General features: G+C 38.7%; 2 protein-coding genes and 2 non-coding genes across 7 annotated transcripts in view; all 4 read right to left on the minus strand.

Annotated features, from left to right (window-relative positions):
- Nucleotides 1–8,592: 8,592 nt before the first annotated feature.
- TRNAT-AGU lies at nt 8,593–8,665 on the minus strand. The gene has a single exon. It is a non-coding gene; the product is annotated as a tRNA-Thr (tRNA).
- A 1,002-nt stretch (nt 8,666–9,667) lies between these two features.
- On the minus strand, nt 9,668–9,740 carry TRNAT-AGU. Its single transcript has one exon. It is a non-coding gene; the product is annotated as a tRNA-Thr (tRNA).
- Nucleotides 9,741–10,722: 982 nt separating this feature from the next.
- LOC576710 (glycine, alanine and asparagine-rich protein) lies at nt 10,723–16,248 on the minus strand. Its single transcript, XM_794830.5, has 2 exons — nt 15,857–16,248; nt 10,723–11,692 (listed from the first exon to the last, which is right to left on the minus strand). Exons 1-2 carry the CDS (start codon nt 15,891–15,893, stop codon nt 11,148–11,150), a joined length of 582 nt encoding a protein of 193 aa, XP_799923.1. The 5' UTR covers nt 15,894–16,248; the 3' UTR covers nt 10,723–11,147.
- Nucleotides 16,249–21,167: 4,919 nt separating this feature from the next.
- LOC576643 (fibropellin-1) overlaps nt 21,168–26,790 on the minus strand; it is a 60,746-nt gene continuing 55,123 nt past the window's right edge. For all 4 annotated transcript variants that reach the window (XM_030977010.1, XM_030977011.1, XM_011662412.2 and 1 more), the window contains one exon: nt 21,168–23,872. In XM_030977010.1, the coding sequence (XP_030832870.1) occupies nt 23,142–23,872 (731 nt within the window). In that variant the 3' untranslated portion in view covers nt 21,168–23,141. The remainder of the gene's footprint in view (nt 23,873–26,790) is intronic.

Raw genomic sequence — 26,790 nt, forward strand, 5'->3', positions numbered from 1 at the left:
GTTTTCAGACCGCAAATGCCTTCAAAGTGCATAGTTATTGCTCTTATTCTTATCCATGACATTTATAGTGCCCTTTTAGAACCTAAAAATGCTAGGAAGGTAATTTTAGACTCCAAAATGTGTGAAATTTGGCCAACACGATCATACCAATTCAGCTCCACTTTCAAAAAAACATGGTGACCATTGATTAATTATTTAATTTTAAAAAAAATACATGCGCCGGCTAATTGTGGGTAATATAAGTAACACGAAAATGCCAACAAAAAAGCCAACATCGGCATTGGTTGAAATACGACGTAAAAGGCGTAATTTCATTTTTCCAACTGTTTTTTCAAATTTTTCAAAATATCTAATAAGATTTGTGGTGGAACACAAGTATTAGAAATCATTATATTTCAGCCGTCTCTGAGCCGATTTTGATCAAACAAAGAGGATTTTTTCATTTAAATATTATGTTCTTTTAAATTTGACACTCGGGTTTTTCATTATCTCACAATTTTTTTTGTGTGTAGCGCCCTCTGCAACAGAACTCAACTATCCGTTTAACTTTGGACTAAACACTACATTACCTAATCTTGGCTATAAACCCCCATAGCAACCCTCCCCATAAACCTGTCTCTTTGATGGCATAACCTGCAGCAAATGTCTAGTGACCCTACATTATAGTATTACTGACTGCTCCCAGGTCGAAAATCCTATAGAGACCAATAGAGACCATTAGAAAAATTCTATTGGTCTCTAATGGTTTCTGTTGGAGTCTATTGGTTTCTGTTGGACCCATAGAATTGAATCCAATAGAGACCATTCAAACCATCAGAAACCAATAGAAACCAATAGCACCCATAGAAACCAATAGAAATAGAAACCAATAGGACCAATAGAAACCAATAGGACCAATAGAAACCAATAAGACCGATAGGACCAATAGGACCAATAGGACCAATAGGACCAATAGGACCAATAGAAAACCAATGAGACCAATAGAACCCAATGGGACCAATAGAAACCAATAGAAACCAACAGCAAAATCTATCTCATGCATATTCATGATTACTTTATACGTGTTCAAAGAAAATTACATTTATCATAATTTGTTAAGCAACTTGTGATAATGTACATCAATTTTGTGATTTTTAGTTTCTTTCGGCAACTAATGACCAATCGATTAGATCTTGATCTATATGTTTAATCATGTTACAATTTCATTCACGTTTTAGCAATAGATATATTGATTATAATGATTACTAACCAACAAACAATTCATGTATGTTTATTATATAAAATAGTACAAGCCTTCATTTAAAATAAAAGATATTCTTAAACTCACTTCAAATGATCTATGTGATGAAGTTAATGCAATTTAGATTAGAATATACTTTTTTTGGTGGACAGTTGCTAAAGTCGGTTTTGATTTATCATTATTGATTTACCAAAAGAAGCCATTGGATTATTGATTTCAATAGGGAATTCAGAATATGGGACCATTAGAAACCCATAGAAAGATCTCTAATGGACCAACAGGAACCCATAGAAAATATCTAATGGACCAACAGAAACCCATCATAGAAGAAAATATCTAATGGACCAACAGAAACCCATAGAAGACATGGGTGGATGCTGGTCCAATAGAAGCTTTCTGTTGGTCCATCAGCATTTCTTTCTGTGGGTTTGTGTTGGTCTAATAGATATTTTCTAATGGTTTGTGTTGGTCCAATAGATATTTTCTAATGGTTTCTGTGGGTCCATCATTTCACTTTCCCTATTGAAACCATTAGACACCAGTAGCTCTAATGGTTTCTGATGGTCCAATAGGATCGGATCCTAATGGAATTTCGACCTGGGCTTTGAGAGAAATAGTTGTTTTATTACGCTCAAGGGAAGGTTAGAATTGTGCTATTCCCCGAGGCTTGCCGAGGGGAATAGCCCAATTGTAACCTTTCGGAGAGCGGATGAAAACAACTATTTCTCGAATATTAAAGCAGTCATTAATACTTTTATATGCCGAAAAAAAATAGACTAAAAAATAAAAAATAAAAAATAATTTACATTTTTGTCGAAGACGGGATTCGAACTCTTGCGTACAACAAGAGGTGTATCGAAAACCAACGCTTAGACCACTCGGCTATCGCGCGCCGTTAACATGCTTGGCAGTTTTCTCCAATATATACATTAAAATGGATTGAAAACGGCTCCGCGTGAGGGATGCTTCGCAAAAGCTCCATGAAACGGACCCTTCTTTTACTTTTGCAATGCATATTGGCACGAACTTAGATCAAGATCTATCGGCAGATGTTGTTTTTTTGTTTTTGAGAGTTAATTTTCGTCTTCATGTCAACAATGCAAGATAAAATTGTCGGTAAGATCGATCGAGATTCAATTGTATTGAAATTGCCGACCAATTTTTCGCACACGTATGGTATCCTCCATCGCTCAAACCATTTTTTAACATGTAAACCTATGGGGTAACCATGGAGACTGACCTATTTTTTTAATAACCATGGTTATTAAAAATATTGAAATATTTTAAGCATGGTTACCGGGAATTTTACAGGAACAGTTGAAGTTTATGAATGCAATTCGACCAATCAGATGGCTGGATTTCTTAAGTGAGGTATATAATGTTCTTTATGTATTATCCGGTTCGTCTCCATCTGCTGGGAGTCGGAGCCACAAGGGCAATAACCCTGTATCACCACAATACATCCACACAATATAGTACACCTATCCACCTCTGCGTTCTGTACACTTCTTTTTGTCCAAAGCCTCCTCCCCTTGCGCGTTTTCAGTTCTCACATATCTCTCATTTCCATTACTTTCTCTCATCTCTTAACTCATACATGTATCTCTCTCTTTCGGTTCTATGAGAATCTATATTAAGACCAATAATAAGGAATTGATACACATTAAGTACATGATCAAAAAATTATCTGCAATATATTGTCATCATTCAATGTTTTGATAGCACTTTGCACCATTTTGACTACAAGAAAAAAAGAAAGAAAAAAAGAAAGAAAAAAGAGCAACAACTTCACACATTGCATCTCTTTAGATGCAACTGAAATAATTGTTGACCATTCATCGGCAGAAGTAACTGCCTATGATACTGGCATAAATCAAGTAAGCAGGGAATTACACAATAATGACATCCCACATCATCTCAGAGGGGCTTGCACTCTTGTTTACCTTGCCATCTGTTATTAAAGATTTTGGATGGCCATTTTAACATATATTTTATGTCATTTCAAACACCACTTATCCCAAAATACAATAAACTTTGATAAAGACTCAAATGCATTCCAGAGAAACAGATGGTGTCAGTATCATAATTTCAAAATTTGTCAAAAAGGTTGGCCCTGGCTTGATCTTTATGCAACAGTTAGTACATAACAGACAAAGCTAAGACTGACCATCTTTCCAAAGGTTTCAAGCAACGACCTCCCGCAGTAATGTTGTGCCAATTCTAGGTACATCTAATGTACATGTAGCCTGTTGCAAGAATCTCTGGAATCAAACAACTAGAGTCATACAGGTTCTATCCAGAAGATGCAACAAAGAGGGTACAGAAACATCAATAACTTTAAATTTCCATTTCTGAATTCTTTACATGTATTTATGAGCAAGAAACTCCCAACTTTGGTAAATACATGTAGTCCATATTGAGGTTGTTCTTGCGTGGGTATATAGTCGTTCGTGAAGTAGGCAACATGGCGATGACTACATAACATTGAGCCAATGGGTTTTACGCTCCTGTGCGTACATCTGTGTGATGCCCTCTATATACCCACGCTTGAGAAACTTTTTATGATACATATTTATGACCTACACGCTTAATCGAACACATTTCACTGGCCTGTATCAACTACATAGTCAAATGTATTCATGATGTGTTTCATGACAAATGCATGATCTATGCATGATCTGCATATCTGCAACTAATGTGTCCATTACAGTGTCTGTGCTCTCCTAATGGGATAAGAGTCTCCGCCCCTTTAGCAATCTCCTCCAGATGGTCCCTATTCCTCCCTGGGTTTTCATTCTCTTGTGGAAGCCATGCTTTGTTTTCCTCTTCCTGTTGCTTGGCTGGTACTCGTTCCCTCTGGCTTTCCCTCTGCTTGGCTGCTGCAATGCAATGGCATTTGCTGATTGTCTGAGGAGTGATGATGCACCATTCTGTTGAGGAGCTGACCATAGGCAGGCATGTGAATTAGTGGTGGAGTGCAGGGATCGACATTGGTTTGCTAGAGATGGAGAAGACTGGAATGGCATCTTTGTGCAAGCCATCATAGCAGGCATTGTTGAACTGTTACTCAGTAATCTAAAACATAGGAAAATGATCAGAGATCAGAGAGAGAGAGAGAGAGAGAGAGAGGGGCGGGGGGCAGAGATTGCATCTGGTTAGTTTATCAAAATACTTAACAATAATTTCAAAATCAAAGATTAAAAATGCAGATCTACTATACTCATTTGGTGAACAACAACAAAAAAGACGGAGAAAAAGTATTTAAAAAAAGAAAGAATAAAGGACCCATTCTAGTACTCACCCCCAAGAGTGTTACTCACATATTAAGACATACAGGGATGTGCCGCTCTAATGGGTCACTTTTTCACCAAACAAATCCCTGAACATGGGTCCCATTTTTAACAAAAATATCGCGCTAGTTCAGAAGTCTATCCAAAATTTGACCCGTAACTCCGGCATGGGTCAAATTTTGGATAGACTTCTGAACTAGCGCCTGGATATGTTTTAGCAGGGTAGGGGGTCTATCTCCACGCCGGAGTTACGGGTCAAATTTTGGATAGACTTCTGAACTAGCGCCAAAATATCCCTTAAGTAAACATGGGATCCGGATCCGTCGCGTTGGGCAGGCTTAAAGATGAAGTTGAGTTCTGGTCATGCGATTGCATTGTGAAAGAAACAGTGTGGAACCGACCAGAAAAGGTTGATCATCTAGCATATAAGAATTTGTGTGTATTGCAAGGTTCTGGAATCGTCAAAATGATAAGAAATTTGGCCAAGTCTTGGTAAAGTTACAAACACTTGCACAGAAAGATGTATATGGGACTACACGAACACGTGACGTAAAAAGCCGCCCCCCCCCCCCGATTTTTACGATGTTACATGCATATTTAGAATATGAAGGCATTTGAAGAGCCATGCTTTTCAGGGAACATGTCTTAACTGATGTTCTTCCACACTTGTATAATAAGAATTAGACCGAATTTTCCGTCTCTTTCGTTCGTTAGCCTCTTATTGGGGTAGGGTCGGCTCTCTCTTTAGAGACGGAAGCCGTTTATACACATGTCCTTGCTAACGCCACGGCCAGTTCTGGTCGTAGCGTTTTGCCCCCAAAATCCCCCAAAATGTCATTTTACCTCGAGCATGTTATATTGTAAATTAGGCCTAGGCTATAATAAATCAGTTCCACTTACCAACTTGACTGAAATAATCAGTTTAATAGTCCCTTTTTAGGAAATTATGGGTCAAAATCGAAATCCATTTTGAAAATCTTTTTCAACATGGATTCCGATTTTGACCCATAATTTCCTAAAAAGGGACTATTAAACTGATTATTTCAGTCAAGTTGGTAAGTGGAACTGATTTATTATAGCCTAGGCCTAATTTACAATATAACATGCTCGAGGTAAAATGACATTTTGGGGGATTTTGGGGGCAAAACGCTACGACCAGAACTGGCCGTGGCGTTAGCAAGGACATGTGTATAAACGGCTTCCGTCTCTAAAGAGAGAGCCGACCCTACCCCAATAAGAGGCTAACGAACGAAAGAGACGGAAAATTCGGTCTAAATAAGAATGAGCAATGCTCATAAATTATTTTTCACCTCTTCCCAGAACTCAACCTTCTTTAGATCTAATTAGAGTTTTATACTTTTAATTCTTCAGACTTCACTCCTTTTTATACAATTCCTTACATTTATAGAAAAATACCTAACTGTTTAACAGGTTTGTATATCACTTATTGATTTTATAACGATAAACAAACAGTAGCAGTACTACGACTACCATGACTACGTTGCACACTAAATTACTAAATACTAGATTTGCAAACAAAATTATTAACGTATGGGACTGATATGGACTTCAACATGTATTTACCTCACAAATGTCTGATGTGAAGACGACATCTGACGATATATGATATTCAGGAACATCTTGCTGGTCTAAAGAAATGACTTAAAGGGTAACCTGGAGTAAAAATTTGGAATATGACCTAGTTTTCTGGTAGCTCAAATTGAGAAACCAACTTCGCCTTGTTTCGACTGTAAAGGATTAGTCAATAGAGGGCTCACATAAACTTTGAAAAGTCTATGAAAGAAGTTTGAGGGTAACATGAACATGCCCTTTTGGCCTTTTAAAAACCCATCATAATGTTGTATTCGACTGTTACACAAAGAACTGTGGCTCCTTCTTCTTTTTTTTCCTTTTTTTTCTTCTTCTTTTTCTTCTTCTTCTTCTTCTTCTTCTTCTTCTTCTTCTTCTTCTTCTTCTTCTTCTTCTTCTTCTTCTTTCTTGATTTGCAGATTGACGTTGCAGATATCTTCCCGTTAAGTACCGACCTCTTAAATAAATTGTTTTCGTACCAGTATTCTAATATCCCATTTTAGACCGTATGTGGAAATATCCCCCTTTTTATGTTTTAAAAGATTTTCGGGCATAAACATTGTTCATGTGCAGGCACGTAGCCAGAGTTTGATGTTGGGGGAGGGGGGGGGGGGCACAAACATGTAATCGATCGAGGTCAAAAAAGGGGTCTAAAAAAGTTCAATCGATCTTGGACATTTTGTGGGGCACGTGCCCCCAATGCCCCCCCCCGTGGCTACGTGCCTGTTCATGTGCCCCTGATCCCATCGATATAGCTCCTTTAATGGTATACAAGCAAGCCCCCCAAAATATCTAAATTGTCGTATATAGTTATACCGTTATTTCGTCATCAAAAATGTACTATAACTATAAAAAAAAAACATGATATGAGATAAAAATGTTGCTGAAATGTACTGGGAGGGGGAGGGGGCTGTAACCACATAATCCCCGGCTCGTACGCCCATAGGCAACTCAGTCCGACAACATTATAGTGCATGAAGAAAATATTTCTCAGAAAACAGTGCAAATAACTAAGGCGACTTTGGGCACCAGCGGTAGTCGGGGGGGGGGGGGGAGGCTGGGGTAGCCTTGACAACGTACAATGTATGCAGTTTACATTTTCATTTTTATTGTGTTTTTATTTTAAACACGGTATGGAAAATATTAACAGTAACTTGATAAATCAAACTACGGGCATAATCTCGCTTGACGGATAAGAAAGTACCCAAAGGTTTTTTTAACTTCATAGGTAGATTACCTAGGTAGGTGATTCTTTAAAATGGAATGCAATAACACGTTTGACGGAAGGGGAGGAGGGCTGAGTGTTGAATCATGTTTTCACCTATCCGCTCTCTCTCCCTCTCTTCTCTCTCTCTCTCTCTCTCTCTCTCTCTCTCTCTCTCCAGGCTCTCTCTCTCTCTCTCTTTTTCTCTCTCTCTCTCTCTCTCTCTCTCTCTCTCTCTCTCTCTCTCTCTCTCTCTCTCTCTCTTTCTATCGCTATATACAACCTAGTATCGCTATAATCGTTTGCAGGGGGAGTAAAGGGGCTGTCCCATATATGCACCGTGACGTCACTGACCACAAACACACACCTGGGCCCCCGTCTTATTAAACCAGGGGATGCAATCATTGAAAGCCATTAGCATCTATGAAACTATTTTGTAAAAGTTATTTTAAATGGCATAAAACGTTGATTCAAATCATTCATATTTTTTATTATCTAAGAGATGTCTTGATTTTGATGCGAAATATATAAAAAGTCTAAAATACTTCAATTTTCGCTTTTGAATATATTTTATCTTAAGGTTACAAATGGCTCTCCATAATTTTTAAGTCCAACTTAGAGTTAAGTTCGACTTAAGATCTTTGTGAAACACCCCCCAGAGCCTGTAAGTGTGCGGTCTAAATATAACAGGTGTACAATATCAACAACAAAAATTTAATGATATTAAGCGCAACTTATTTGCTATCGATATCTATCGCAACTATGCGTAGAGGACTGCAAACTCGCGATTGATTAGAGAACTTAATACGGCTGGTTTGGAAATAATCGCAACTCTTTATAAGACGGGGCTCAGGCCAAACTCCTTCCAATAGTAATCGATTGTTTCGATAACACCTTCCCCCTAAAAAGACTGATGTTAGATGTCTTTGATTTGAAGTTGTTAGATATAGGCCTACAATTCTGCTATGAAGACTGTATAAGTGAATTAAGAAGCAAAATAAGAGGGTGAATATCGCTGGCCAGAATGATTTTCTCTTGCAATGGTTTAAAAGTTGAGATTGCTGTGTAGTTCGCTTCGATTCACACAGCCAGAATTAATCGTACATGTAGATCATGCCAGTTAAAATATCTGACAAATATGAGTAGATTCTTAACAAGATTAATTCCGGTTTCCTTTCCTGCTACAAGAAAGATTCTTTTGGATTGTTCCAGTGATTCCCTGAGGGGTTGTTCCATTCTTTAATACTTCCAAAAATTGACCACAAAAGAGGCACTGCCCGGATTTGAACCGGGGATCTCCTGTTTACTAGACAGGCGCTTTACCAACTAAGCCACAGCGCCGCACACAATATGTTTTATCATTTCGAATCAAAGTCCAATCTTGATTTACTAGGCTTTCTCCATAATATTTATTTTGAATCTTAGTTCAACGACATCTATATGAAATAAGTTGTAATTTACATACATTTCTATATGCACGAGCCTTTCTTTTCGTTTTGTTTTAAAGCTTTCCTGTATGATTATATTTCAATAATTTATGATATGCACATTGTTTTCCATATAGGCCTAAAAACCTAAAAGATTGAATTAAAAAATTATATCAGGCATGCGAGCATTCAATACACCAAACATCTATTGCAGTTATCTAAATAGTTTACAGATCATCCGTATGCGTTCCCGAACAATCAGAACAATTGTGGATGTGGGGGAGGGGGAGGGGGGGGGGGGGGGTAATGGCTCCCCGGCCTTGTTAGGGTTCATACACCCTAGTATCGTTATATATCATTTGCAGGGGGGGGGGGGTGCAGGGGCTGCCCCACTACATGCATGTCACTGACCACAAACACCACACCTGGGCCGCATCTTATTTGCGATCGATACTAATCGTAACTATGCACCCAAGGGATAGGGGAATGCAAACTTGCGATTGATTAGAGGACCTAATACGGATTAATCGCAACCCTTTATAAGACGGGGCTCAGGCCAATGCATTACCCGGTCAATTATTTTAGGAATAGTACTCGAGTTCATCATCCGCTGATTCTTTGTTTCGATACCCCCACCCCCCTAAAATGTTAGATGTCTTTGAGGCCTACATTTCTGCTATGAACATAAAGGTGAACTAGTATGAAGCAAAATAAGAGGTTGATAAATTTACATTTCTGGAAGACAGAATTAGTCGTATAGCATGGTCTGATAGTTAAAATATATGGCAAATATGAAAAGATACTTAACCAGATTAATTCCTTTCCTACTACAAAACGGATACTTTGGGATAGTTCCAGTGATATTCTGAGGGGTTGTTCCATTCTGTAATACTTCCAAAAATTGACCACAAAAAAAAGGCACTGCCCGGATTTGAACCGGGGATCTCCTGTTTACTAGACAGGCGCTTTACCAACTAAGCCACAGCGCCGCACACATTATGCTTTATCATTTTGAATAAAAGACCACTATTGTTTTACTAGGCTCTCTCCGTAACATTTATTATGAATCTTAGTTCAACGACATCTATGAAATAAGTTTTAATTTAGAGACATTTCTATAGACTATACACGGGCCTTTTTTTCCGTTTTTTTTCCAAAGCTTTCCTGTGTGATTATATTTCAATAATTTATGATATGCACATACATGTTTTCTAAAATATTAAATTAAAAATTATATCAGGTATGCGAGCATTCAATACACCAAACATCTGTTGCAATTATCTAAATAGTTTACAGATCATTCAATATTTGTACAATATTTGGTAAACCAACAGACGTCCCTCTTGTTTCTGTATATACATGATTGTAATGCGTGTCTATCATTCAACGAGCACGACCCCCCCCCCCCCCCCAATTGGTGAGAAAATATTTAGCGGCGAATCAGCCAGCTGGTGAATAAGCGGGGGGGGGGGGGGGGTGGTGGCGGGGGGGGGGGGGGGGTAAGGAAAACTTTTTTTTTTTTGGGGGGGGGGCGCTTTAGTTTTTTGTTTAAAATAGGTAAAATTAACGTTTAATACCATCCCATTTTTAACCAGTTTTTTTGCCAGGGGGGGGGGGGCCGGGCCGGGCCCGTCGGGCTCCCCCATGGATCCGTGCCTGATTATTATCATTATCATTATTACTATTATTATTATTTGTATTTTTATTATCATCAACATCATAAACTCCATTTTGCCCCTTTTCCTCATAAGCATCATTACTTTCACTCTCCTGGAAGTCATTTATATTTTCAATCATCATCATCATCATCATCATCATCATCATCATCGTCATCATGATTATCGTCACTGTTATCACTCATACCAGCTAATCCATTTGTCGACATTCTTCTTAAAGGGCCATTCGAATAAAACTGAAGTAAAATAATTCTTGTAACATCATGACAGATACAAAAACAGGTTTTCGAAAAAGTTCTTTTGAAATGCAAATGAAACAATCTCTCTTTTAATAATAAACAACATATTGATTGATAATTCTTTGAACAAAATATTCATAATCTTATATACAAAACTACAAGAATCTCTCTCACTAAGTAACTAAACATAAGAAAATAATAGAAAGATACAAATAAAATACAATGGAGCACAGTATATATTAGATCATCAACATGGATGTATAAAATTGTGAGGCTGACATAGCATTTGAAAAATAATGAAGGCAGCATTTTTGTTAAAGCACGTGGGTCTTCAGGTAAATACGAGCTCAGGTGTTGATGCATGTAAGAACTTCCTGCGCTGATATTAAAGCGATTATTTTTTTCCATTTATCAGAACTAAATGTCTATGAAAGCTAACGAGTATAAAAGGTTCAATGAGTGTTCATGAATGTCTATCTATTTAGACGGATGCAATCATCACTCGTGAATTTCTCCTCTGCCTAACGACGTAAATTGCGATTCCGGCGAAGATGACGACGACGACGATGACGGCAATGGTAGCTCCCGCGACGGTCGACGCCGAGACGGCCTGTGCTCTTCCGTTGGCATCACGTACGAGATGTGGGTTGTTGTTGTAAGGCTGGCTGTTGAATCCTTGGTCCACGAAGGGGTTGCCGCCGCCCATCATACCGCCGCCGCCACCGTTGTAACCTTGTCCACCGCCGTAACCGGCGCCGTAACCGGCTCCGTTACCGTAACCGGGGTTGTATCCATGTGCCATGCCGCCGGTTCCACCCATGCCTCCGCCCATGCCTCCAGCTCCGCCCATACCGCCTCCGCCCATGCCGCCGCCCATACCGCCTCCAGCTGCACCAGCGGCTGCTGCCGCTGCGGCACCGAAGACGTCGAAGCTAGTCATCTCTCCCGAGTTGCCGGTTGACATGCCGACCATATCTGCGTAATCGCCTAAGTCCCCAAACGGGTCTCCTTGGGCCATGACACACCCTAGACAAAATCGAAATAAATGAGAGAAATTAATATGATTCATAGATGTGCTTCGAAATACATAATATATATTTGTTCCAGTATTACTGTAGAAAAGAGGCTCTCACTTTGACTATCATCCGATTTTCCAGGGCTGATTGCGAAATAATTTTTAATTTGGATGGGTAGAATATCACACCCAATAGACTAAAACCATGATATTTCCACAAGCAAAAAGAAGAAGAAAAAAAAAACCTCTAGTTGATACATGTCGAAAAGTGTCATCGACTGTCCTAGATTTATAACAAAAAATGGTACCCCAAGTATAAAATAGGGTCCCAAGTGTGTACAGAGGGGGCCGGTAAGAGGACACTTTTTTTTTTGGTCTCGAAATTTGAAAATTTGACATTTTGCTCCGTTGGGGGGGGGGGGGTAAGGTCAACTTTTTTAGGTCAGCAATTTGTATAATTTTTTTATTTATTTATTTATTTATTTTTTATTAAAAAAAAAAAAATTACCAAAGGTTTTTTTCCCCACCAAAATACACACACCAAAAATACCAAAGGGGGAGGGGGGGGGGGGGGGGGGAAGGGGTTAACCCCAACCCTCCCCCCCCCCCCTGCGTACGCGCCTGCATGGTTATAATACATGAGGGTATTTGTTTGGGGTAGGAGCGTGGGCGTAATGCAGTCCAGGGGTTAGTTGTCTTAGAAATGTTTTCTATTAATTTCTATAACAAAATTAAAAATTAATGGAATGCAAGCTACATGTAGGTTTACACTGTTATTATGCAAAGGCCGGTGATTCTGTGCGATTTCTAACTCAGATAAAGAAATTATAGACCATGTGGACCCCAAATGATTATTTACTATTGAACATAATTTATTAAGACCCAAATTACTAAAAACCAATTTGATTCCTTGCACGACATCAGCATAATTTATCAATTAAAATGCTCATCCATTAAATGATCACACTTATCGTTTTGGATTATCATCAGCACTCTTAGTACGACCTTCGTGAAGCACATTAAGTAACATCCGTTCACTATTCTCAAATTGAAAACAGACACCATTTTAAGAGACCCAAAATAAGCAACGAAAAATGCCTCTAGGAGAAAAGAAATAGTAACGAGTTCTTATTAATAATTAAAAACAGATATTAAGTGACAAAAATAAACCAGAGAAAATCTCTCCGGAGAGAGGGATCGAGACGGCAATGACTTATTACATCAAGAAATAACATTGGTTGATTGGGTGGTTGGTTTTACCTGACTGCTAAGAAAGCATGTGTATGCTTGTATATAAGTAACGCAACCAGGCAACCGACGGATATAAGTCATCTCCGAGAGACTTGGTAATGAAAAGGGCACTAGCGCATCGACTTTGTTTCAAACCAGAGACCTCACCGTTATACGAAACCACTGAACCATCGTGTCATTCTATTTATAGTATAACTTCCCCTAACTCGTCACACCCAAGAATTTTTTTTTTTTACCGACAGCGAACGGATGCCATGCACTTCCTGAACGCGTAAATCAATGGCGAAAGAATAGTTGGAATGAGCTAATGGGACACTCAGAAAACACGATGAGCATCTATCATCCATCGCGGATACCGGACTATTAAAGATACCGATAATCTGGTCGTGTGTTTACAATCATGGTGACGAAAACCGACTGGAAGTATTTCATGCCATTGGGAAAAGTTCGAAGTATACAACATAATAATTGTTTAATATTGCTAGATGAACAAAATGGTCTATATTCACAAAATCTTCCTGAAAATCATGTGCACTGCACATAGATATTCGTATTTAGGACCACACGCAAATGCGACATGAAAGTTTGATCCAAACTTTCAGCTATTTCCCGTAATATTTTGAATATGAGGGCATTATGAAGAGCAATCCTCTTCAGCGCATATTACTACAAAGTTCTTCTAAAAATTCATTCAAAGAATAAGAAAGGTCACAAATTTTATTTCATCTTTACCAGGGCCTCGTTGCATAAAACTTACCATTGATGGTAACTTTGCCATCAATGGTTACTACCATGGTAACAGGACTCAACAGCCAATCAAAATCAAGCTTTCGATGGTAGTTGATGGCAAAGTTACCATCAATGGTAAGCTTTGTGCAACGGGGCCCTGAACTCAATCTTCTCTTTAAAACCTTCAAGAAACCGCATTTGACGCACTAGGCGAAGTGATGACGGATCATTTCCGAGCAATGTTATTCCCCATCAAGTGGCACATGGAAGAAGCAATTACAGACGGTTCTAAATCGGTTTCAAATTCAAACATGGCGAGTCAGAGGTATTATAACTGCACTATGAGGGGTAGAATGCTATGTACTGCTGTTTCTAGCGATGAGTAAAATCAGAATGTGTCATGCACCCCAATTTGCCTAATTATCTCTTCCTTTGGAGCTTAGCGGAGCAATTTCACGCAACATTTGGGGCAGTGGTATTTGTATTGGCAGAAACTACGTATACGCCACGCCCTGTTCTATATACACACAATTTGACCTGCGTGCTACTAAATTTCAACCCAATGTTGGTTTTATGCTTTAATTTGTTTGAAATCGGATTTAATAATGAAAGTTAGTTTGAAGTTTAGGTTTTTCTTTGTTAAACGTGATCTTAGAGGCAGAGATGTTTTTAACTGTATTAGCAAAATACGGACCCACGTTTATAACTGTCAACAAGCAAAGACAAGTCTAAAGATTTGTTTAAATATATATTGTGCTGATAATGAGACGGAACGTAGGGCATATAAAAAAAGAACTTCCACCTAATGTTAGAGACTGCAAATAGATGGTAATATGTACTGTTCCCGTACCCCCTATAATTTGTCCTTCTTCTGCACATCCGCCAGACTCCAAGACAGACCTTCAAGATCGTCCTTAAAACTTATCTTTTTCATTTATAAATCTCTATCGGTAAAGTAAGTTAGCACACATATTATTAATGATTTTGTAGTTTAGTTACAACTAAAATATTACTTTTACTTTCTACTTCTAACTATTACTTAATATTTAATACTTACTATTTTGTGATTATCTTTTATAAATGGGTGTCTGCAGTGAGTATAGTGTAATATTAACTTATTTCTATTGATGATGCTGGACTTGTTATTTTTCCTTTTTAATAGTCAGTAAAGTTTAAGGAATTATACGTCTTGTAATGTACCTGTATAAGTTTATCACAATGTAGAAGTCTAGTTTGAGTATTTCAATTATGTGAGAATTTTTTTCTCCATAAATGCTAGAACTCCGGGTTAACTGAAGTATCTCTTCCCAGGCACGTTGAAACTTTCAAAGTCAAATTGAAGGCCGCTCTGATACAGAACTAGGTTCCGGTTTAATTATGGCTGTGATTCACTATATAAAGTTAGAATTCTCGTGCCCTATTTTATCCCTTGGAGGCTTGGACCATTCAAAATAACCTTGGAGTCGCCCCAGCAATTCGAGGCATTCCTGCCAAAGTCAATAACATGTCTCCTCTTCAACTTGAATAACACCCAATGCTGATCTTGATCGTGATTTAGAAGAGGTGCAATCGGAATATGTCTAGCTCATCCAAAAGCTCTTTAAGTAATCCCTGGTGATAATAGATTATTAACGAGACAACGAAAACTGATTAATTGCAATTTAGTCATACCTAGAGCAACGCATTCCAACTCCAGAAAAAAAAAAATCGGTATATATTTTGTCGGAGGTAAATGGAATTAATAGGAATAATTTTCTACCAATTCTATCAATACTTTAAGAGCTTCATCTTACATTTTGCATGATTTGACAAATCATCGTCGTTTGCCTTCATCGTCGTCGTCGTCATATTCGCCGGAATCGCAAAAATATGTTATTTCGCAATCTTTAATGAATATCACATGTTTATGTTTAATTTAAAATCATTATTCATGAATATTTTTTTCCTTCTGTTTCTATGATGAAAAAAGGGGGAAAGAGTATTCTGACCTTGAAATGTATGGAGATCCCAAGATTATAATAGTTATTCTATTGAAACCCTCTGTTTGTTAAAATATTTATTTATCTCACGAATGATTCATTTAATTGAAGAAAAATTCAGCATTTTTTTTGCGGGAAAGGTGCTTATAAATGAAACAAAATTATGCAAAAAAAGAAAGAAAGAAGAACAAAATATTCAAACGACAATGAACTTACCTAGACATGCAGCGAGAATTACAGCACAAGCGTTCATGATGATGGTTGGAGTAATGATTCCAATAGAGTCGAGATTGGACAAAAAGAAAATTGATTAGTTTAAAACAAGAAGAAAAATTTGAGTACTATCCTGGCAAAGAAACTGGGCAGCATCTATTCCAAAACTAGGTACCTCACCCCTCTTTATACCATGGCTTCGAATGGGGGGTAAAAGGGGAAGAGAGATTTAGAGAGGAAAGGGGTGCAGGCTTATCGCTGATTGGCTGAATGTTGATGAGTGCCTGACAAGGCCTCGGATGTCTGTAAACGATAGAGGGTGCTGACAAGTTTTGACGAAAGTCCCTCTTCCCCATTCTCTCTCTCTCTCTCGTTCTGATCTGTCTCTCTGTCTCTCCCTCCCTCTCTCTATCTCTTCCTCTGTCTCTAGCTGTCTCTCTTTCTCTCTGTGTCTCTTTCTGTCTCTCTCTCTCTCTCTCTCTCTCTCTCTCTCTCACTACCTCTCTCTCTCTTTCACTCTACCCAAGCTCCTTAGTCTTTCGATGTTTCTCTCTCTCTCCTGTAGCAGGCTCCTATTTTCCCCGTCTATTATTTTGTCCATCTATTCCACCCTCCGTACCCCTTTCTCAGTCTTTTCATATTCACTCACCTCTCTGTCCCGTATACTCTCTTTCTCCTCTCTTTGATATGTTTCTTGTTTCTCTCCGTCTGTTCATAATCCCCGTCTATACTTCCCTTGAGTTCTCCTTTGTTCGTAATTCCCCTCTGCATCATCGTTCTATATCAGGCCTTCTCAACTAGTTTATTAGAAGTGCCAAAACGAAAATAATTTGTAGTTGAAGTGCCACCCTTGTATGGTTGACTGTTCTGCGAGGGAGCGTAGCGACCGAGCCGAAAATCGTTGGGGTCCAGGGGCGAAGCCCCCTGAAGCTGGTGAATTTAGGGCTTTCTAAAGGCCCAAATGGGGCATTTTTAGCACCATTTCATTCCACAATATAACCAATCATAATTTCATTTTGATGTGAACAAATTAGTACAATTCCTGGGTACAATTACACTGGAGGTATATTTTGACTCTATATGTAGTTTTTGGTGTCCAATAAACACGAGAAATGTCAAAATAAAGTGAAAATAAAAAAAAACGAATTGATCGCAAGCTAATTGTTGTTCAGACCTTAGGTTTACATTCGTATAAAATGGTAGAAAACGATAAATTCCCCTTTCTTCCTGTTTGTTAAGCAGGCATTTTGGGCTCAAATTCGACTGCAACTTCTTGATTTCGCTGAGTATTGGTCTATTTGCTTTCTTTCTGTTTTTTTTGTTTTGTTGTTGCAACAGTCGCGCGCCACTCCGACTGACCGCAAGCGCCGCCAGTTGAGAAGGCCTGTTCTATATACTCCTTTCTCATACGCTCTAAATACTACCCTTGTTAGGTTATTGACATTCTCCTTACAAAAGCGTCCCCCTATCCCAGTACACGCCGAAAGTCTCCGCAACACGATTTACACGATTCAAAATTTACACGATTCGACTGCTCGCGGGAATCGTGTAACCATTTATTTTACACGATTCGTTTTTTGCCAATGAAGCGAAATTTGAATCGTGTAAACGTGTAATCGTGTAAATTTACACGATTCCTCAATTCAGGTCGAATCGTGTAATCGTGTAATCTGCCCGCCGAAAATCTCCGCAACACGATTACACGATTCAAAATTTACACGATTCGATTGCTCGCTGGAATTGTGTTACAATTTATTTTCAGTGGTGATGGTGAGCAGGTTAAGGACGTCTAGTTCAGTAAAAGCAAGAAGTTACTTCTTGGTTGAACGAGGACAACGTGGACGATACGAGGGGATAGCGAAGATTACGCTTTCTTTCTCTTGTATATATTTTCAATTTCAGTGTCTTGTCTCTAGTTTTATTATAGAATGTTTGAAAGTTAAAAAATCAGTCCACTTCCCGAAAAAAGAAAAAAGCGATGAACGACGAAGGAAGGGGGGAATTTTGTTATTCCTAAGTTGTAAATAAGTAAAAATGATTACAAAATGTAAAGGAGGGCTAACATAATTAAGTATGTTGTGATACTCTTACATTACAAGGCTGTACCAATTAGAATTACGGTTCACCAGCTCATTCGTTACTATGAATATCGTTATACTTTTTTTTATTCAATCATTATCCATTTTACAAACCTGGTTTGTAAAAACGCGTCATATGACGCACGAAAACCAAGGTTTGTCGACAAACCTCCTTTGTGAATTCGGGCCTTAGACTTTGATCACTTATTGCTTTTTTAGCGTTCCTCATTTTCGTAAATTACCTTTTACAACATTGCATTATTCAGCTATATGTATAAAGAGCTACGGTCAAGGCTTAAGGGCACACTTCCTGTCACATACAAAAGAAGCTTACTGTGAATGTGGCCTGCCATTGACCCTCGCCGGGGACAAAGGCCGTTGCCCTAGCTACAGACAGAGATCCTTACATAATACCTATTGTTCAGGGGGTTCCCCTTGAACATAGGATCCCCCTGAACAATAGGTATTACATGTACGTAAGTATGTAAGCCACTGCTACAGAGTGTAGGGAACAGTTGCAAGCCGAGAATGAATAGAATAAGTGAATGGCCAACTGTCTTTGAGTTACGTTTAGCTAGCGGCACAGTGTCCCCCACTTTTTCAAGTTTCCCCAAAGTGCCCCTTTGTATGTAGGAAAAGTACCTATTTTACTTTGACAAGTGTCCCTATTAATTTGTAAAAGTGCCCCTTCCCCTTTTCAACTCTGATAAGTGCTCCTTTTCTTTTGACACACACCCCTTTTAATCTCTAGTAAGTATCCCTCTTTAAGTACGAGAAGTGCCCCTCTTCAGTTTTGATAAATGCCCCCATCAACACCGATAAATGACCCTATTAAAATCTGATCGGTGCCCCTTTTCTTTCAACTAAAGCTTTTTTTATCTCTCTCTCTCTCTCTCTCTCTCTCACTCTCTCTCTTTCTTTCAATATCTTTCCATTCCCCCATATCTTTCTCGCCTCTCTTTCCCTCATTATGTTCCCCTCTTACCTTATTAATTTGTCTCTTTTCCTCTCCGTTTCATAGCCTTCTCATTTCTGTTAATTTTACTAGGTTTTGCCCTTCTTTTTTTTATCACTCTATTTCACTCTTTCTTTTCTTCCGGTCAACTTTTTAGTTTTCCCTTTTTTCTCTCTTTTTTTCTGTTTATCTTTATCGTGCCTTTCAACCCTCATTTTCCTTTTATATGTTCCCTTCTCCTCGTAGCTATCTTTTTTCCTTTACTATTTCATCTATCATGTCTTCCTGTTTCTGACGTTTTCCTACCTTGTCTCACGGATTAGTATACGATACATGTTAGTGGAAAGTGCTGAGGTTTATACACGAATATAAAGTACAGTAATTAACTGATGTACACTGAAGGTAAGTTGTGTATAAAGCAATTGGTGTAAGCAGGATAAGATTTAACGATTGTTGCAGCTTGTCACATCGTTCTACCAATGCCCTTATAACCCTAATAACTATTTACACGATTACACGATTCAGAGCGACATTCTTCAATCGTGTAAATTTACACGATTACACAGTTACACGATTGTTACATCTGGTCGAATCATCCGACCAATGCACTTAACTATTTACACGATTACACGATTCAGAGCGACATTCTTCAATCGTGTAAATTTACACGATTACACAGTTACACGATTCAGGTGAATCGTGTAAACCGTGTAATCCTAAAAATAAATCGTGTAATCGTGTTGCGGAGATTTTCGGCGTGTACTGTAGCTACGGGGCGCAGGGGCACGTGCCCTACAATCAAGTTGGAAATAAACAGATTTTTTTAAAAAAGAAGAGGGAAAGGAAAGATGAAAAGAAGAGGAAAGAACATCGTCCCACTTTCTCCTAATCGGTAGCCTAGCTTGCTAAGTGTAAGCCAGTAAGTCCAGGGGCCAGTTTCATAAAACCTGTTATCTATATACAACTGCTAAATTTCTATGACAAATTTGATCTCAGCCAATCAGATGCCATGATTTCAGTAGCTTATAACATTAGCTTGTAACTTGTTATTGATAACAGGTTTTATGAAACAGGGCCCAGGTGCCCCTCAGATGATGGCAGTGCCCCCCCCCCTCAATGACTGGATCCACGCTACGCCCCTGTAAGGAACCTTCCTCCAAATCACTCTTACATTTCACCTTGTCTCTTCTGATCTGTCCTCTAATTTTTTTGTTGACGAGATTTTGGAACATACTGATCCTTGGTTTGGTATAATAATACATAGGAGAAAGGAAATGGCACAGTATACCCATATCGATCAAGTACCATTATATCAATTACTGTCAGTTGTTTTAGCCAAATTAATAGGCATACTATAGTTGTGTTACCCAGAGCTTCCCTTTTGAATGAAAAACAACAGAGAAAAGAACTCGAAACTTATAACATCACCTCATTAATACGTTAGTGGACAGGACAAGTAATTGCGTAGATAGAAAGTTTTTAAATTACTCTCTCATGAGGCAAATAACCTCCTGTGAATCACTTCCACAAAATTCCAAGGCCTTGGTTAGCTTGAACTAGAAAAGGAGAGAAAAAAGAACATGAATTTAATAGCGTGGGACTACGTTTCACGAACAAACCCACATGCCCATATTGAATCATCTTGTAGGAGGTATATTTAATTAGGTATATTTCGATGTCATGTGATGCATCGCTCATTGATGCGAAGGACTTATTGAAATTAATTTGAGTATTTAGGGAGCGTTATGCCCTTAACATTTTTTTAACCAGATGTAAAATAAGAGGAAAAAAACGTTGAAATCATGATCATTAGAAGTGTTTCCTCTAGTTTTTTTTGGCAAACCATTTGGCCATGTGGTTTGGGAGACTTTCGGACCTGGGGAGTCTTTTACAAAGACAGAGAACAACTAAGGTTGACTTGAACTATGGCAGGCCGTTCATGCCACTGGTTGCCTTCACCATTCCTGGAATTGGCCTCTCAAGGGACGTACAGATCGTGGTCACAAATCTACAAAATTTACACGTTTTGATAGTTCATTATCGAAGTAAAAATATCATCTAAAGATCATGATTTCAAAGTTTTTTTTCCCTCTTATTTTACATCTGGTTCAAAAAATGTTAAGGGCTTAAATTAACAATATGTTTAAAGATGGAAAGGGAATATACGTACAAGAGAAGAAATAATGAATGAATGTATATTCTAATTTCATTACATCATGCTTTAAACACAAATCACGAAACAAAAAAAAAAGGGATAGAAACACATATTGCACTCATCAAATTCGATCATCTTGTTCGTGTGTCCAACAATATGTTTTATTAGATATTCACATATTATAAAAACATCAACAGCCATACATATTTACTTATAGACTTGGAAAAAGACACAATATAATATATCAAAAATAGAAAGAGAGGGGGTCGGGGTAGGATGGGAAATAAGGTGAAGTTTTTACTGTACATTTACGAATTTTTATTCTCACCTATTAAAAGCATTGCATATTTTTTTCATGGTTAAAACTATCATATTTACAATTCGTCATAAAATACATTAATTTACTATTATATGCACTGTTACCGTTTAATTCTAGACAAGTTATATTAAGGGGTTGTTGAGTACTGTTAAAAATCATAATCGTTTAAGTTTTATTTGACTTTGTGTTATTATGTTTTTGTGAGTCATGTAAATCACTTTATGTAAGGAGTTAAAAAGTTAAAGAGTTAAAAAAAAAGACATTGCATACAAGCATGTACATTCATATTAAGAGTTTCATATAAACTTTCCCTCGGGAGACAATTGACACAATCAAGAAAGTGCCTATGGGTGGGGCACAACGGTCCGCCAATCATGTCAATATAATAAACAAAATAACAAAATAAAAACACACACTAAAAAGAAATGAACATGAAAAAAGAAAAAGAAGATGGCACGAGCCGCCCAAAACACGCGGCTCGGTCGCATCGCTCCCTTGCATGTTATGCACTTCGTAAGACCCCCCCACACAATAATGACTGAAGCTACACTAAATCATTGTCGAAGTAACTCAAGCGGTCTATTTTACTTCGCAAGAATTGCAGGACACAAGTGCAATTCAAATGCCATGATCAATAGTTTGCTCGAAGACTTTACAGTAATATTTTTAATAGACAAACTATTAAACGGAGATCGCAGTGTTTGCACCTTCCGACTTCCACGTGTCCTAGAGTTCATAAATAAGAAGGATTAGATTGTTGAAAATATCCTTGAAACTAGTAATTGTCTCAGTAACTTAACTAATAGACAGATTTCCGGTTTTGCTCTGCAAAATGCGCTCATAATTGTACGGTCCGATTACCTTAACACAACATGACCAATTATAAGAGGATTAGGGCGGCGTCTCCGGAACAAAAATCTAATAATGCAACTCATTAAATAGCGCTGATAGTGGGTTTCAAGACTTCATTTCGAGTTTCATTTTTTTGTATCACAAGAGAGAGGATGACCTCAGGTCAGGTATGGATCTGAAAGGGTAGTATACAAATAAATATAAGTATATCGCTGGAGAATGCGGGGGGGGGGGAGGGGGGATGGGGTGCGCCCCACCTTTTTCCGATAGAGGAGCAAGCCTATTGTGCTTCCAATTTTTTTTTGGAAAACTTTCCTTTTGACCATCTTTTCCATTAAAAAAAATACATGCAGCTCCCCATTAATGCTTTTCCACCATTCTTGCCCCCACAATGTAGGTACTAATAGGAGGAAGAGGGGGAGGAGGACGAGTAAAGATGATGAGGAGGACAAGGAGGGGGGGGGGGGGGAAGGAGAAGGATGTTTTTTCCATATTCTAAAACGTGAGATGCCATATCTGGGATTTAGTTGGGTGTCACAATGCAGGATACCAAGGGAGGGGATGGGTAAACGCGGTAATCGAGGATATACGTCCAATTTGGACAAACAATTTGACGTCGTGTTAACTGAGTTCACCTCTACTTGTCAATCGTAACACAATGTTTCAAATAACTTAGCCAAATACGCGCTCATAATCAGTAAACGTTGCTTGAATCTCTGGCAAATGAGACAAATTCAATAAAAAATTACTAATTCGTCAACACAATATTGCGAAATCAACAAGAATAAAAATCTGAACATCGGTACTGATTTATGATTTTTCATCCTCAGAATAAACGAAACGCGTACAATAGCCACATCTAGTCGTCAAACTGAATGGAATGCCTCGATAACTGTTAACAAAATTCTGACGATCTAGAAAGAAAGGTGTTATATTGCATCGCCGTCATCAAGGCGATTGTAATTATCCCCAAAAGATCTGAATTTAAGTTCATGCCATCCGCGTGATTCAGACTGCGCCGGCTTATCGGGTTCTTCCATGGTGAATTGATGGTAGTTCGCCAGACCGGCGTTTTTCCTCATTCGGACGACGATGACGAGGAGAACACAGACGATAACGATGAGGAGGAGACCCCCGAGCACCGTCGACAGTATGACGATTTTGTTTTCCGTCTGCGCGCCTTTGTTTTTCACGCTCCCTCGTGGAATGTGGTTCCCGCCCTTTTTAACTGTCGTCTGCGCTTCCACTGTACCCAATGGAATCTTGTTGCTGTCCGTTGTCGTTGGCACTATCGTTGTGGTTGGCACTTTCGTTGTCGCTGGAGTTGTCGTGGTCGGCCTTGTTGTGGGTGTTGTCGTTGTTGGTGGTCTAGTCGTTGTTGGTGTTGTGGTAACCACTGGCGTCGTTGTGATCCTCTGCGTCGTTCTTGCTGTCGTCGTTGGCGCCGTTGTTGTGACTTGTGGCGTGTTGGTGGTAGTTGCTCTCTGTGTTGTAGGAATGCTTGTTGTTGTTGTGGTTGTTGGATACGGGGTAGACTCTTGCTCGCTGCTCTCGCTCTCCACGTATGAGGATTCTTCAAACTCACTGGGTACCCAGTCCTCAGTTGTTGTAACAATGGTTGTGGTCGTTATAGTGGTCGTTGGAGCTGTGGTCGTAATTCCTGCAAACGAAACAAAACAGAAAATAAAAATCATGTTCGCACAACCAATCTTGCGTGGGGGTATGATGCAACGGGGGAGGGTGGGGGGGGGGGGTCTGCCCACCGAAGACAATTTCAGTTATTTTCTTTCAAAACAAACAAACAAAACTATTCGGGCAACAATAATCATATATTCGGTCAACATGTAACGATAGCGAAAGGAAACCAACTATGATTATAGAGCATGTAGAGACAATTCTTAATCGAAGTAATATTTCTTTATTCAAAAAACGTAGAAGCTGTCTCTCACGGGGCAAACTGATGATCGTATGAACCGGCTCTATATAGAATAAAACTTTTATTCAATTAGAGCATCATATTTCAACATGAGAGGGATAAAAAAAACACAAACGGAAAACGGTCTATCATCGGTCTTGGCGGCGGTCTTCTCGAGGAAATCCCGACGTATCAAATTACGATTTCAGAAGCAGGTCGAGGAAGTTTTATTTTGTTATTCTTGACGCACCCTATTTCTAAATTAAGTGGCGTAGAAACAGGGGCCCGGGGGCCACGTGTCCCATTCAAAATGACGAAAAAAGAAGAAAAAACAAAGAGAAAGAGAACGGGAGAGTAAGGGATAACGAGAGGGGAGTGAGAGTGAGAGAGAGAGAGAGAGAGAGAGAGAGAGAGAGAGAGAGAGAGAGAGAGAGAGAGAGAGAGAGAGAGAGGAGATAGAGAGAGAGCGAGAGAGATGATGACTATACTATAAGGTGCTTTTCCCAAGCATGCATAAGAGGCTATTGAGTTATCTTCTAAGAGAGCACATTAATGAGGTACACTGCGGATGTAGCACTCAGCTGAGACATTATCTAAGTATGTCTAAGGTTCAAATACAATCGAACTAATCATGCATTAAACTGACTTATAGCTTCACGTGCTCATATTCTATACCACAAAATCGTTGATTAATTGTTTTTTCTTCTTCATGCAGTGCCCTCGGAAAATGTAAGAAACAGTAGCTTCCATTATAATCATAATCAAAAGTAAGATGACGACCCTGCGAAAAAACTGGGTGAAAACAGCAGTTTTAGCTAGAATCAGCTGTGTCCCTAAAGTACATTTTGAGCAATATCGTTGCATTATAACTGACACAGTCCCTAGAATATTACCCTTCTTCCCTCTCCATTCTAGACTAAAATGAATCATGGACTTCCTCTTGAAAAGCTCAGAATTTAAAAGATAGCAAGGCCCTAACGTTATTTCGAACTATTATGATTTGTAAGTATGAAATTGTAGCGATACTTCCTGGGCAAGATGACTTCGTAGTTTTTGTAAAAGCAAACTATTTTTGTAAATGTTATTCACAAAATGATAAGAAATTACAACCTGCTGAACAGGGAGGAACGGGGTCAAGGCACATTTGAGGGGAAATGAAAAGGAATGATATGGAATGATATCATAATTACGATCTTTCGAGGTTTTAGCGAAGAGAATGTTTGCAATTTGAAGCAGTCTGGAATCAAAGAGGTATTTTTTAGAGTTTAATATAAGTTGGATGATTTGACATTAAATAGAGCATTGACCAGGGGCGTCACATGGTGAGGCGGGGGGGGGGGGGGGGGGGATATTGGGGTGTGGAAGCCCTATTAAAAAATGTCGGTAAATTAGATATTGTAGTAGGCATTAACTGCGCTTGGCATGATTGGTAATTTTCTCTGCCACCAAAGTGTTTTAAATGTGTCAGCATTGTGAACTATAGTTCGAAATCCTTTCTGTGGTCATTTATACGGTGTTCCTCTCCGTCGGGGAAGAAAAGGGTTCTTTTAAATCCCGATATAAAATCAAAAGCTTCGTCATGCCATATTGTTTGATGATGAATTCATAAAAAAGACCGTACATGAACGGACATCACCACCTCTTTATGAACCTGGTCCCTCTTCCTATTCAGTGCAGACATTAACTAACATCATTCGATCAAGGATGTTGACTCAAGCCGGTCTAGTTCAGGGTCAATTCTGTCATGATGCACCCAAATTAATGTCAAATTGAGACGTTCCCCCCTCCCCAACTAAAAATCGAGGGGTGTATAAAAATGCAGAGGGCGGGGAAGGGGCGGTGAAGGGTGAGATAAAAAATACTCTAGTGTCAAATCCTATTTGTATACCCTTAGCTGAAGGTGATTTAATCAGGGATTGTTTGTGGCTTGGTGAGTCGTATTTATCAGTTTATTGAGAGATAGTTTGACTAATCCTGGTAGTAGCCATAATCACTGAGGCCAAATATCTGAGTTAAAGGTAAACTTAAAGGTTAATATAAATAGGCCTACTACAAACAATGACAATCTTCTCTATCCCCAACCCTATGACACTTTAGCAGATATTGAATTGGTCGCCAATAGTTAGGTACTTATTCGGGGATTAATAATAATGATGAAACATCACTATTTGATAGACCGCTCCATTTCATAGAATTATTTATAGTGATATACAATATATTCATTAAAATGGGGTTTAGTTGCACGTTACGCATCTACGCATCTGTTGCTATACTGGAGCACAACTTTCTCCTCACGATTTCCCAGCCTCAGTTACGTTTACATCTTATTGGGTTCCCTTTTATACTCCTGGATGGGGAGAAGCAATGCAGGCACAATACGTTGATTTAGGATGTAAGTGCCATACTGAGACGTTACTCAATTATTGGCGACTACCGTTGTAAAGCTCAGGCCTTGTTTTGATTCACTCTCGGGAAAGAGTTTTATTTTCAAATTGTGCAAATCTAAAAGAATGGACGACAATAAGGAAGATCAACCGAGTTCGGCGACGCATCTTGTCATTCATTAATTTTAATTCATAACTTGATAATCGCACCTTATAGCGTATCATAACTAATCATTGTGCCTATTAATTATCCACCCTCCTGTTAATCTCACTCATGTC

The sequence above is a fragment of the Strongylocentrotus purpuratus genome, unplaced genomic scaffold (assembly GCF_000002235.5).
Source record: "Strongylocentrotus purpuratus isolate Spur 01 unplaced genomic scaffold, Spur_5.0 spur5_scaffold_9, whole genome shotgun sequence".
NCBI lineage: Eukaryota > Metazoa > Echinodermata > Echinoidea > Camarodonta > Strongylocentrotidae > Strongylocentrotus > Strongylocentrotus purpuratus.